The following is a 15,057-nucleotide window of genomic DNA, read 5'->3' as shown; positions in this document are numbered from 1 at the left end:
TCCAGCAATTCCTCCTGCCAGCCTGCCTGTTGTCCGACCCTGTTCGCCCTTGACCTCCCGATTGCCTGCCGAATTGACTGGATCCTTGGTATTTCGACCTTGCCTGCCTCTGACCACCCGCTAGCCTGCCGTCTTTACCTGTATGCCCGAGCCCCCCTCCCGTCTCGCTCCCTTTGCCCGACTCCCAGCCAAACCCCAGCTCTCCCGACTCCAGAACCCCCCAGACGTCTGTGCCACGCTCCCGTCAGCTCCCACGACTACCCGCACCTTCTGTTCAATAAACACTCTGCCACTGCCCTTACCAGTGCGTGCGTGCTCTTGGGTCCTCTCTCGTCCCGCCGTAACAATTGTGCATGATCTCAACTACACAACATTCATCGTCACACCAACAATCACCATCATCATCCAAATAAAGGGTAGTACTTTCAGCTTTCAATACTATTACCCTTAATACTTGACGTTATGACTTCGAAACATTCTCGTAACGTTTGTGCCCATTAATTAATTAAGTATATAGGGCGATTGATGATTTTTATGACCAGTATCCCCTATAGGGAATAATATCTGTTGTACAATTGTTCAGTGCACAGTTTCTAAATAAGCATGGGTGTGTTCCAGCTACGTGTTTGCTTACTTACCACAAAGGGAAACAATATGGCTGCTGTCTTCATGAACAAATTTCCTGGTGACTGCTTCCTCCATAATCTGCTTCACCTGTCAATGACATGGCAGATGCTGGATGACTCACTCATTAATATGCCACAGCTGCACACACACAGTCTCTAAAGGGATTGTTGAATGGGTGATAAATATACTTCAGAATAATCAGGAGGATGTCTTGAAAAAAAATGAAGGTAGACACGAGAGTCACTTTAGGAGAACTGTTGTTGGCGAGTTAAAGGGGATAAAAATTGAGTGGGAAGAGCGCAAAGTTGCTGAATGAGTCACCATCTCTCACCCGGAGAATCTTCCCTAGGAATCCAAGTGTTAGATCTGGAAGTAAAATGAGATTTTCTTTTTTTATTCTGTGGCAATACATTTTCTATCTTGGGCAGATACCATTGATTGTGTTTCTAAAACATTTGGACATCTTTTCGGTCGGAAAAAAACAAACAAAAAAAAACAAGGTCAGATATGCATGCTCTCAAGGCAACACTCATAATTGGTCGCCATGGGGATGTGAAGTCCTCCCTGGTGTCCTGACAACAGTGAAGGAAAACTAGTTAAGAAGACCTAATAAATCAATCACCATGGCAAAGTCCGATTGCGCGAGCACCACTCTGCAGTTGTCGTGGCCGAGCAGAAATCTATCATTTCCTGTTAAAACAAGTCTGTCCACAACCGACCTACATACGTAACTCACACCGGACAGTTCATATTTTATATTCACACGTGTCCTTTCCATCGTGATGAATACATACGATATAGCACAGAAGGAAATATGCCACGTTTTCTTCATCTTTGTGTTCATTTTAATGTCTGGTGCCACTGAGAGGGAATCAAGTGACTCAATGACAGAAAAAAACATGAAATGCTGAGAAGCACCGTCTTTGGCTGTACAATCCCTTAGCTAAGAACTTGATTTTTGTTTTTTTGTTTTTTTTTTAAATCAAGAAATGATCTCAATTAGCTCTTATGTTTAACTCCTATGACCTCTTTTTATGGCCATTATAGTTCCAAACAAGAAGTGCTCATCTCACTACTGAAAGCATGTTTGAGTTTACTGCAAGACACGTGACTGGCTCCCGGCGCAACCATCGACCAATGAGGGCTGTAGTTGCAAGCTACTCCCGCCCCAACTCCCACCGTTAGATAGGACACACACACGCTGTTACACGTGGAAAGGAGAGCAGGAGAGGAGTGCCATAGCAGCGCATTGCAAATCTCTTACCGAGATCTATTTGATAATAAATTGGAATTTCAAATGCAAGCCCTCATTGTTATCCTGTTTGGTCATCTACAGCTTTCACTTTAATTCAAATTCTGGCCGCCGCTAATAAAACCACGGCTCTCCGTGACGCACATAAGCTTGATTTTACTGGTTTTGAAGGGAAGGGGTAACAGTACAGTTACTGTATAACGTTTAATAATTTAAGTAAATATGTGTACTGCAGTAGTTTGGTGTCCGTCACTCTGCAATGTAGCTTTTTTTTTTTTAAATCTGCGTCTCTCTCTCTCTCTCTCTTTCTATATATATATATATATATATATATATATATATATATATACACACACACACACACACAAATAAGGGTTAGGATACACCTGCATATCTAATAAATTAAATAGATGATGTAATTATGCTTTTGCATCATCTCTGACCACACTATCATCTATATTAAGTTGTGCTTAAGTTATGCTTAAGTTTGCTAAACACGGAAGTTGTTGAAATCAATTAAAAATTATGAGTTATGAGCATGAACAAGTTACACAAACGCAATTCTTTTGAGTTAAATAGACTGAGGATTGTTCTACTAATTATTTTGAACATTTGGGTTTACAGCATATATACTGTATGATACAAAGTACGAAGGTTATGTGGAACTGGTTAAAAAATAAAGACATAATTAAGTAGAATTCTCAGTGACAATTGGCCAAGGTAATGTTGATTCAGTTTCATGGTCTGAAAAAGAACAGTGAGATTTAGGTTCATTCTAGAAAACCATCATTTGGCACTGTTTTTCGAGGCGGAATTATTATGCGCACTGGCATGGCAAAGTGGAGTTTCTGCCATTGTTTGTTTGTACACTGATGAAAACTGGCATTTGTTGCGCAGGCTAATGTATCTGATCATTATGAGTTTTATTAAGGGCATGTATGCTATGAAAAGGAACTCTTGACTTTAAACCACCCAGACAACTGTGAGGGCCTGTGGGCACATGGGGTCTGAGGCCATCTTCAAATAGACCAACAGCCTTCGGAAAAGCAGACCTTTTCATGCTGACCATAGATGACTTTGCTACTCTTACAGTTTTTTTTTTTTTTTTTTTTTTTTGGTCAAAGACGCCAACACTAATTTATGAACATTTCCAAAGGTAGGATTGACTCAAAAGAGACTTTACAAAGCGCCATGTTTGATCCTGATACCAGTCAGCTGTCAATAATGTTCTCTTTATTCAGGTGATATCAGTCATTAAGATGCCATCAAGTGTCATAGAAACAAACTCCATGTGACGGAGAAGTCATACAGCTCGCTTGTCAAGCTTGCATATGAACACAGGTGACTTCTTTCCACACTGTTTCCGTTTGGTGGCTTGCGTATCGCAAAACTCCAATGTGGCATATAGAAATAATCTCAAAGGATTTAGCAGGGCAGTTTCTTCATTTATGGTCACCTGTTTATCTTGCTGACATCTAAAGAATATTTTTTGTTTTAATAATGAAAATACTTGTTGAAATGAAGAACATTTCATCAATTGGTAATCACGTGAATCTGATGCCATTAGTTTATTTAAAGTACAGCAAAAAGAATGTCTCCACTTTTCTCAGACAGGCAAGACACCAAGCTAGTTGCAAAATTTGTTGATGGTGTTAGCCTGTAATGGATGTGACGGGCAAATTTGTTTGAGCAACTTTTTAGGTTTAAAGTGCCTGCTCATTAACGAATAGCTTGCATTGGCTCTTTCCAAGATAGATAGGTGTAATAAAGTCTTTGTAAAATGAACAATCTGGTGTGTCAGGATAACTACCCACTTTATTTTGGAAAGATTTGGTTGTTTAAAATAGAACACAAAAGAGAACAAAACTTCTTACCCTGGAAAGACTTTCTATAAAAACACACGTCAGGATGCACAATTGGCCGCTATGAATGAGTAAGATTTTTGCCCTCAGCATCAACAACTCTTATTCCTGCTATATCACACACACATAAACATGCATGCTCATGATTAATTCACCAGACTGGTCTGATTAGATTACTTGACTTTTGGCAGGTGTAATTTGTATTTCTCATCTTTCTTATCTGGGTTACTGATCAGGTCTCAGATGTATTCCACAGGCAAAGTGTCCAAGCACAGATAGGCTGCAGGTTGCTATGGCAACCGCACGTGTTGCACAGTACAGTTTTGCCCAAGACCATATGTCAATAAGATTCATTCATCTCCGGGAGCAACTAAATGAAAGCAGTCTCTCAACTGTAATAACCTCACTCCAGCAAAGTCATGTCAAAAATCGCTGTTCATTTGCTATTATAGAGAATTAACTGCGATTTGTAGATGTTGTAACCACAACTAAAATTTCACCAGCATGCATATTTTTCTATAACATGATATCATTTCTATATCATCTATTCCTCTGCCAAATTCCCAGACGCAGAACTGTAATGGCCAGACTTTGCGGCAGCCCTGTTTCAGGTTGCCGTGGACAAAAAGCCGTACGAATGGAAGGGAAAACCTGACAGGCATGATTGCTATGGATTGCCAACAAGATTTTAGATTAAGGCTGCCGAAAGCCTTTTCCCCCAATATCTACTTTTTCAGCAGTCATCCTCCCACGATCTACCTTTTCTGCTGGGGATGGGGCGATGCATGCAATGATCTTGACATTCTAACTCACTGATATGAAAGAAGATTTTGAATCTCTCCTCTTTCTTTTATTACTGCTTCCACAACAAGGCATACTGTATGTGGGAATATCACAGTTTTACGTTATGTGTTCTATTGTCCCTTCATCCATCCATTTTCTAGAGCCGCTTATCCTCACAAGGCTCACAGGCTTGCTGGTGCCTATCCGAGCTGACTTCAGGCAGTAGGCGGGGGACACCCTCAAGTGGTTGCCAGCCAATTGCAGGGCACACAGAGACAAACAACCATTCCCGCACCCAATCACACCTAAGGACAATTTAGTATGTCCAACATACCTGCTATGCATATTTTTGGAGTGTGGGAGGAACCCGGAGTGCCCTTAAAGAACCTACGCAGGCTCAGGGAGAACATGCAAACTTCTATTGTATTGTTCAATATTGTTGTTAAATGTTTTAATGGTAAATGTTTTCCTTGTTACAGTTATGTATTGCAATGTATGAATGTATGTAGAGCCACTTCAAACCCCCAATTTCATGGTATACTTGTACATTTCCAAATAAGGCATTCTATTTTATTGTTCTAAGCCATGAAAATATAGTGAGAGCAACATACATCTGACAAACATCTGACCTTGGCCACATCATGAGAGAGAATGAATGGCAGAGGCACACACACACCAGCATGACAAGTGCAGGTATAAATAATGAAGAAAAATACATTTTTAATCCTAATAAAAACTGAAGAGTCTTTGGTGAAATTAATAGTTTATAGCCTGTTGCATATGTGCAGCTGCAGTAAATGTTTTGCCTTGCTGTTTGTCCATGTGTGTGTTGTTTTGTTTTGTTTTATTTTTCGCATGTCGCAAGATGTCTTAAGATATTCATGATTGACCGATTGACTGCAATCAATGCATTGAGTACAGCGGTTTTAAAGGGAATAAGAATTTCATTGTGTGGTATAATAATACTCTACATATGACAATAAAACTCTTGAATCTTGAATCTCTAAATGATGGATGACGAGTGGATGAAGAAAAAAAATCCCACGCTGCGCTACATTTTGGGCAAATGTGGCTGTCATGGCCGCCGGGAACATCGTGTAAACGTAGCCGTAGCTGTGACATTTTGATGAATGTGAGTTCCAGCAGCCTGGTGAAATGAGGATACTGGATGCAGTGCACCCGGAAGGTATCACTCAGAATGATAAAGGATTTTCGTGGCTATTCCAATTCACTTCGGCAATAGCAGAACACAGCACCCAGTAGGTTCATCTGTTAACATTCAATCTTCATTATTAATCATTGAGATGTTGAGCTCTACTGTTGATCCATGAAAACTGACGATGGACAAAATAAGCGATTGGTCGTTTTGCTGATCGTGCCAAATTGTATCGATTGGATGGAAGTGATTGTTGATTCATCTGGTCTTGAAGAAAAGTCAAACAAATGGGAGAGCATTACTTTGCTCTCAGTGATCCTTTCATCCCAGTGAAAATGATTGAGAAAAGCTAGCTAATTTTTGATTGGTCTGTGAAATAGTCAAATGCCGACTCCTAACATAGACACAACTGCTGATGTACGTCATAACGTCATACCACATCGGCATAATAATTGAGTATCAATTATTTCTTTGGAAGAGAGGACAATACAATATACATAAAGACCGAATTTCATCTTCCAATTCCATGCATACATGCATGAGAATAGCTGACAATGCAATCTTTGCCAAACATCAGTCTTGACCTGACATTATTTTACAGAATATATGAGGCCGCTAGTCAGTTTAATTTAAAAGCGAAGTGCCCACCATTCATACAGTGCAGCTGGCATTCCCCTAAATGTCGCACTAGGGAGGCGCTTGAAACTGAGTTTAATATCATAAAAAATATCATCTTTATTCTTCAAGTGCATCCAGATCGTATCACATTCAGACCAGACCAATACTGTGAATACACATAATTGCCTCAGTGTAATAATTGTCACCGGTATCCAGGATAACAATAATGTTTGATTGTTTCTCTGCAGTAGCTTCTGCTTGAAATATTGCAATCGTTTTGATTGGCTTCAAGCTACTCGTGATTAACCAACAGCATTTGAAGAGGAAAAAAAAGTAAAAGGTGCTGATACCATTATGCTTCACTGATTTTCCCATCTTTCTGTCTCATTCGTTTAGAAACAGACGTGTATTGTGTCTGTGCACACAAAAGAACACAAACACCCCGTGACATTGAATGGTTATATATGAAATCTGCGGCAAATAATAGGTTTAATTCAAACCATTTTTTTTCTGCCAGAAGCGGATTCTGCTGACTCAGACATCCTGTGCTCTCTAGATAATAGCCCACGTTATTTGACAGTGCATTTAAGTGGAATGATGGTACAAAACCGGGTGGAAGAGGACCATGTGCATATGGGGAGGAAAAATTGCCATCTACAGTTTCATTCTTCGTAAAAACATACGACATGAAAATAATTGCTAGGGATGCACTGAAATTCATGTTTGGTTGAAACCCAAAATCAAAAATGAGAGACAATGATACCGAAAACACTGAGAGAAAAAAACAATTCTAAAAAACATTTTTTAATCAGGACCTTGCGGGAACGGACTGATTAAATTAATTGATTAAAATGAAATAAAAATTGTATACTGTGGCTATGTATACTATGAATATTATTCTTGTTCAGTGTTTTATTGCCTGTTCAAAGGGAACTCATTTGAATGTGCTCTAGTTTTTTTGTTTGGTAAATGCTATATTCATATTTTACAAAGGCAAGTATATTGTTTATTCACTGATATACCCAACCACTAGAATGGAAGGTCAGTACGTGGACCCCCTTCCGTCGTCATTGGTCCGCTGTTTTTGGAAGTGATAGGGCCATCAGCCAAATGTTAACACCACTTCCATCATTACTTCCGGCACTTCCGCCATCACTTCCTTTGACACCCCCCACCCATCAAAAAAGAAAATAATCAAACATCTGGTCATTCTAAAACAAGAGCGAAAGCTATGACGAAACACACTAAATCCACACCACAATTCCTTCACAATTCCTTGCATGCTTGCAGTAAATTCTTCTATCCTGGCTAAGAGACAATCAGATTGAGATTACTTTGCGATGTGCCCGTCTGTTATTTGAATGGAAGGCAATGCTTTGATCAACTATGTGCAAGTGATTTATTCATTCAAATCATATTCAAGGAGCAAAACAACACAAAAATCTCTTAACACTCGATTCTAAACATTGTTTTTTTTTTCTACTTTAGGGCCGTAAAATAAATGAGCAAGATTGAGTGAAATATACATTTCAGTTTATGAGACCATGACAGAATCGTAGTGCAAACACTGACCGTCCAGCCATGCTCAGCTGTTTCTATGAGGAGAAAGTGGTGCCCAGTGTAATACATTAAGGACACTTTCTCTCTTCATAGTGCTGTAGCTGCTGCATACTAATGCTCAAGCACTTAGCCAGTCGTTCCTGTCTCCATGTATGCTTGCTGCCTATTTAGACTGCCTTTATGCTTCCATGCTCCCATGTACTCTATATGGCTGTTTAAACATTTCTCAGAAATTTGGAAGTTTTATCTGGGTGAGGTGACAAGCTGTTACAAACAGTGACTTACAATGACGGATTGAAATAATAATGCAATATACTTTGTATATATATATCTCAAAATTTCAGTCCATCAGTACTGACAGACAGCCCACTTCTGTTAATTAGCGGTTTCTTAGCGTCCTTAATCAGCAATTAAATATGATTTTTTTATGTCAGTGTGTGATGTGACTCTGTGATGTGATGGCAATAAAAAAGAAGTCATAAGGACTAATGCTGTTTACACCGTTACCACAGTTATGGAAGCCAATTTCAAAATAAAAGTCTGCTACGGCTATTGCATTGTCATCAATGTAGTATTTGGTGTATTTATTTTGCAGTTAGCCTTTGCAAAACCTCACTAGTTGGGATAGTTGGAAGTTGAGAGACATCAGTAGTTATAGAATAGAGCATGCTTTTATTAGTCCCACAGCCACAATAAAGCGTTATTCATTTAGTAGCTCTTTAGCAGTGTCAAAAGTAATTGATCATTATTTTCCCACGATAAATGCAATAGGTGTTTGATACATTTCTTGCTCGGGTGTATTTCTGTTCACGTCATTCATTTGTCTAGGGTAGGGGGGTCCAAACCCGGTATCCTGCATGTTTTACAGGTTCCTTCCCCTGACACACCTGCAAGGTTGATCATGGAAAGGCTCTGTTTACTACTGATAAGAGGTCTCACTTGGAAACTTCTGACTACATTTTCAGCATTCCTCTTTCCATAGCATCCTTGATTTAATCTTAAAATGTAGGCCAGAAGAGCAAAAGAAAATAATACGAGTAAATACTGACGTCACAACAAGTGAAGTTTCGACGGCACAAGCAAAAGTGACACTTAATAGTGACTGTGCTAGAAAATGTAACAAATTGTTCCCGCTGAGTTTTTTTCTTTGATGAGAATGAAGACCTCAGTGTGTGTTGGCCATCTCCATGGTAACAAGGTGATTAGGCGCGTACGTGTTAAGAGAGAAGCTCCTAAGCAGAGCAAACAGAGGGACTCTCCCACCTCAGCTAACAAAGTCTGCTGTAGACCTTTAAACATTCATTCAGCTTTCGTGTCTTTCATTTAATTTCCAATTCAATGAATCATCAAGTGATGACGAACTAACTGAACCTTGAACATTTGGATCCATCAGTGATTCATTTTGGCTTGTATCGCCCTACTCCTAATGTAAATGCTGCAAAATGATTCACACAGCTGTGCGAATAACAAAGTAACTTCAAAAAAAAAAAGAACATTGTTGACACGATCCCATTTTTGTTGCATCATTTCCTGCAAGTGTTTCCTAAGCATTTTCATTTAAGTGAAAATAAAATTGTAAATGGAAATAAATAAACATTACACAAGCATTCAAGTAGACACACGCACGTACGAACACACACACACACACACAAAATGGGATTTTTTTTTTCTATCTTAGTAGAGACCTGTCATTGAGATCATGCATTTTCTAACGCCTAACCTCTACGTTACCCATCACAACAGATTGCCTAACCCAAACCTCAACCAAAATTCAATTCAAACATTGAATATATAATATACTCTAAAAGCAAGTCTTGATCTTCAAAAAGAGGTCTGAACTTGCTAGTGGTCCCAACTAAAACAGTAAAATCCAGGATTTGGTTCCCCCCATGTTGTAAAAACCAAGTGCGCGCACACACACAAATGTGTCCAGCTGCAATAATGCTTAAATCGCTTAAAATGACAAGTTGCCATAATTTAGTCTGGTGAATCGTTTCCATCTTACAGCGAACAGCACAAATCTTGACTTGTTAGAGAATCAACATGAATTTGGACCCTCTCCTACAGTTCCAAAGAGCTGTCTGACCAACTTAATGCATCTCTTGTCATCCTAAAGCTTATTTCTCAGTGTGCTGCATTGCTTTTGTGTCCGTTGGTTTACTAGTACGATAATGGTTGTTAATCGCCCTGTTTACACATCACATCAGGGCGCCCGTGGCCTAGGCAGTAGAGCAGATTGATCAGTAGCCGAAGGGTCGCCTGTTCGAATCCCACTCTGTTCGAGTCATGTGTTGCGTCCCTGGGCAAGATGCTTCATTCTCCTTAACTCAGGGTGGTTGGTTGGAGGGGCTGTAGGTGCAATGTAGTAGCCACGCCCCCGTCAGCCAACCCCAAGGCAGATGTGGCTCCACAACGTAATTTACCACCAATGGTGTACGAATGTGTGAGTGCATGAATAATGTGTAGTGTCCTTGAGGCTCTGGAAAAACGCTAGATTAATTTGCTCCATCATTATTAATATTATTATTAATGATTTCCATTTGGTTTGAAGAGGAGTTTGTGCAATACTTGCATTTAATTGCTGTTTCGAATGTCTGAACCCATAAAAATGGAACTGCACAAGAGTATGGCACGCGTCCAGCAACAAGGAGCTCAACTGTAATTTTTCACACAAAAATGTCACACAGTAAAAACCTTCACCATTAGTGATATCATGTGAGGATTCAGTTCAGTGGCTGCATTAACTCCTATTTACTCATCATCGCAAAACGTCAGCTGAAAAACATGGTGTGGGGGTAGTTATGTTATTCTTGATATTTTCACAAATGAAAATAGCTACAAAATTATTTTATTTTTTTAACAGTGAGCTATGATGAAATGATTGACAAGCAATTAATGATACAATTAATTGATATCATTTTGAGAAACAATCATTTGAAGACCTTGTCTCATTTAAATCCTCCAAAGTCTAGGACTTGAAATTCAGTAAATATTGCCAGATTTCTCTAACAGACATATCTTAGTGTTGAATCAAAATAAAACATTTATAGACTTCTTGGAAAACAATGATCAACATTTTTCTAAGAATTTCATTTCAATTTCAACTAAAGTTTCTGAAATTTTACCTGGAACCGAACCTTGATTTCTCTTTGCATTTTCTGCATGATGAATTTGAAAAAATTGCCATGTTTTTAACAATGGGCCGGAAATTAAAACATGTTTTTTGTTTCAATTTGATTCATCAATTAATCAAAAGAATAATCCACAGATTAAAACAGTATGAAAATAACCATTACAAGCTTTCTCACCAGTCAAATAAAAATAGTTTTGAAAAAAGTACTCGGGGGCACTGTTTTTTTTACATCAATATTGTGGCATAATTCCAGCATTTATCCATCCATCCAGCCATCCACTTTCTTAACCGTTTGTATTCACAAGGGTCGCAGGCTTGCTTGTGCCTATCCCCTCTGTCTTTGGGCAACTGGCATACACCAATGCTGATTAAATACAGTAAGTACATTCTGATAGCATTATTTTCAGAAGAGGGTATTTAATCAAATAAGACCAACAACACTCTTTCTCATGTGTTATGTGCTGTTTCAGTTATAAGAAAGATATTTTCATGCCACAACTCAATTTGTCTCAAACAGAAATGAAGCAAGACGTCGCACAAATCCTTTATCTGTAGTTCATTACTTTGTTGTGTTGTTTTAACCAACCTGGCAGATTGTGTCAAATGGCATTTTTAGTGTATGCCAAGACCGCTGGAAAAAAAACACATCAATGGCGGTCCACCCATGGCGCCCGGGCCATAGTTTGGACTCCACTGATAGTATTTTGGGATTGATTTTGTGCACAGGCAAAGTTGGTGTTACCACAATATGTTCATTTTTTTATGAGAGAAAAAAAAATGAACAAAGCAAGAGTATCTACCACATTTATTTCTACGGCACATCACACACATACATGCTTTTGTGCCCAGTAATAGCTCGGTTCACAGAAAGCTGTCATTCCCTCTGCTATTAACACCTGCAACGCAATCTGTCTTTTTCCTCTCACGCTAACACATAATATTGAGTAGCGTAAGAAAGGGGGGGGGGGGGGGGGGGGGGGGGGGGGGGCACGCTATACTTCCACAGATTTGAAGGAGGAGCACGACATTTACAGGTGTCATGGAGACGACATAAGAATGACAGCAAGAGTACGAGCGTTGTTTTGTTTTTTTTTAGCGCCCCAAAGGAATTCTGTTTCATTAAAAAGAATAAAAATAAAACAGAAAGTGTTTGGCTTTTGGCCGTAGCTGAAAACACCCACCTCTTTCTTGACAGTGCGCAGCAGCTTCTGGCGCGTCTCGACTTCTAACGACACAAAAGAAACACATTTCATTTGAATGCTAACTCCGGTCAAGATTTATAATCTTAATTGTGTAATGTAAATGTATGTGATACACATATTTGAGTCTCCCACCTGCCATGATTGTTGCCATGAGTCAGTCCAGTGTACGTGCACGCGCAGCAGCTCTCATCGAACACAGAGCCGTGACTCCGAGTTGCGACTCCGCCTTTCCCACTCGAAGAGCCGCCTCTTAAAGGTACAGGTTCGAGTTTCCATTGGACGGTGAGACTTTTACGATCCTCCTTCTGTGTTTGATCAAGGGGTGGAGAAACTTTGGTGCGCCAGGGGCAGGCGCTATTCTTTTTTTTTTTTTTTTTTTTTTTTTTAATGTTCATAATTTCACAGACAGTTGAAATAGCCTATTAAGTATGATCATTTACCATATTAAGATGAGTATTTGCATATAAATACATTTTACATTGATATTTATTCCAAATATATGTGTACCTTCATATTTCACATACCTTACAACAACAATATTTTTAAAAATTTGTTTATTTCGAGCAATATCACTTAGGAACAATATTGTCAACTTAACTGTATTATGAATTATTTACCAACAAACGAGCAAATTACATGTGAATTTCCGTGCAATGGGACCATCAAGGTAATCTTATGTAATGTTTCTATGTTACTGTTTACAACAAATACACTGATTAAAAATTCTATTAGGTAGTTTTAGCAAAATAAATAAAACTTTAAAAATCTTTTAGATTTTTTTAGTTGAAGTTATTTAAAATGTCTACATTAAAATAACAAATGTTCTAGGACTCTTGGTAATGTAAATTTTTAGAGAACAGGGAGAAGAATGGACTATGTGCGATTTATTTATTTTTTAACTGATTTCATTGTTTTTAACGTCTCGATAACTTTTAGTCAAGGTACAGTCGTATGAAAACATTTCGGCACCTATGATCATTTTCAAGATTTTCGTTTATAAATCAGTCATTGTTCAGATCAGATATTTCAGATAAATATGTCATATAGCAGACAAACACAGTGATATTTTGGAAATGAAATGAAGTTTTTCTCAAATATTTATAGAAAGTGTGCAATGATTGCAGAAACTAAAGTAGACAGGTGTATAAATTTGGGCACCCCAACAGAAAAATTATATCAATTTTTAGTAGATCCTCCTTCTGTATAAATAACGCCCTCCAAAGCTTACAGAATTCAATGATGGGTTTGGGTTAGGGTTAGGGTTAGGGTTTCTGGTTGAAAGTATTTTTAACCATTCTTCTTTACAAAATCTCCAGTTCAGTCAGATTTGATAGTTTCCGAGCACGGACAGCCCGCTTTAAATCCCACCACAGATTTTCAATAAGAATCAAGACTGGGGAACTGAGATGGTCTTTACAGAACGTTGCACTTGATCCTCTGCATGGGCGACTTAGTAGAATTTAAGCAGTGTTTGGGGACGTTGTCTTGTTGAAGTATCGAGCCCCGGGACAATTTCAACTTTGTCACTGATTCTTGAACATTTTTAGCAAGAATCTGCTGAAACTGACTGGAATCCATGCGACCTTCAACTTGAACAAGATTGCCAGTACATGCACCGATCACACAGCCCCACAGCATGATGGAACCACCACCAAATGTTATTGTTGGTGGCAAGAGTTTGTTTTGGAATACTGTCTTCTTTTCCTGCCATGCACACCGCATCTTGTTATGTCCAAATAGTTTATGTTAGTTTCATCAGTCCACAGCACCTTATTCCAAAATAGAGCTGGCTTGTTCAAATGTTCCTTAGCATACCTCAAGCGACTCTGGTGCATGTGCACAGAAAAGGCTTCTGCCGCATTCAGATGCCATACACTATCTCCCTCCTCAAAGTGCGCTGAATAGTTGAACGATTAACTGTGACACCATCTGCAGCAAGATCATGTTGTAAGTCTTTGGAGTTTGTGTGTGGGTTGAGTTTGTCTGTTCTCACCATCCTTCGCTTCTGCTCATCTGAGAGTTTTCTTGGCCTGTCACTCCGGGCCCTAACTCGAACTGTGCCTGTGGTCTTCCATTTCCTCACTATGATTCTCACAGTTGAAACTGACAGCTGAAATCTCGAAGCTAGCTTTTTGTACCCTTCCCTTTACCTTAATGTTGAACAATCTTTGTTTTCAGGCCATTTGACAGTTGTTTTGAGGCTCCCACGTTGCCACTCATCTGAGAATATGCAAAGAGGAGAACAACCTGCGACTGGCCACCTTTCTCATCAATTGGCTTTGCCTGTGTAGGGAGGTCAAGGCTCAGTGAGCTTACCAAACAAATGTTATGTTCCAGTAAAGGGGCGGCTCGGTGGAGCAGTGGTTAGAACGTCCGCCTCAACCTTCAAAGACCAGAGTTCAATTCCAAATGGGTCCGTATTTCCTCTGTGGAGTTAACATGTTCTTCCCGAATCCGTGTGGCTTCTCTCCAGGCACTCCGGCTTCCTACCACACTCCAAAAACATGCGTGGAAGGTGTATTGATCATATTAAATTGTCCTTAGGTGTGAATGGTTGTTTGTCTCTGTGTGCTTTGCAACTGGATGGCAACAAGTTCAGGATGTCCCGTGCCTACTGCCTGAAGTCAGCTAGGATAGGCACCAGCAAGCCTGTGGCTCTAGAAATTGGATGGATAAATAAAGGTGTGAATAATTAGTGCTAAAGGTCTTCTGCCTGTTTTTGTTCATGCAATGATTGCACACTTTCCGTAAGTCTTACACACTTCATTTTACTGTTCATCTGTTATATGATCTATTTAACTGAAAGTGCCATGTAAATGTTTTGTTATGGGGTCCTCTACCGGTCATTATGACAAACTACAGTA

General features: G+C 39.3%; 1 protein-coding gene across 3 annotated transcripts in view; it reads right to left on the bottom strand.

Annotated features, from left to right (window-relative positions):
• Positions 1-12,407, bottom strand: part of sgsm1a (small G protein signaling modulator 1a) — a 38,521-nt gene extending 26,114 nt beyond the window's left edge. For all 3 annotated transcript variants that reach the window (XM_088420836.1, XM_088420849.1, XM_088420842.1), the window contains exons 1-3: positions 12,326-12,407; positions 12,173-12,216; positions 639-714 (exon numbers count right to left, since the gene is read on the bottom strand). In XM_088420836.1, coding sequence (XP_088276962.1) covers positions 639-714; positions 12,173-12,216; positions 12,326-12,344 — 139 coding nt within the window. In that variant the 5' untranslated portion in view covers positions 12,345-12,407. The remainder of the gene's footprint in view (positions 1-638; positions 715-12,172; positions 12,217-12,325) is intronic.
• Positions 12,408-15,057: the final 2,650 nt, after the last annotated feature.

Source organism: Hippichthys cyanospilos, chromosome 1 (genome assembly GCF_059441005.1).
Source record: "Hippichthys cyanospilos isolate Australia breed blue-spotted pipefish chromosome 1, RoL_Hcya_1.0, whole genome shotgun sequence".
Classification (NCBI taxonomy): domain Eukaryota; kingdom Metazoa; phylum Chordata; class Actinopteri; order Syngnathiformes; family Syngnathidae; genus Hippichthys; species Hippichthys cyanospilos.
Note: the sequence above shows the minus strand (reverse complement) of the source record. Positions and strands in the feature narration are given on the sequence as shown.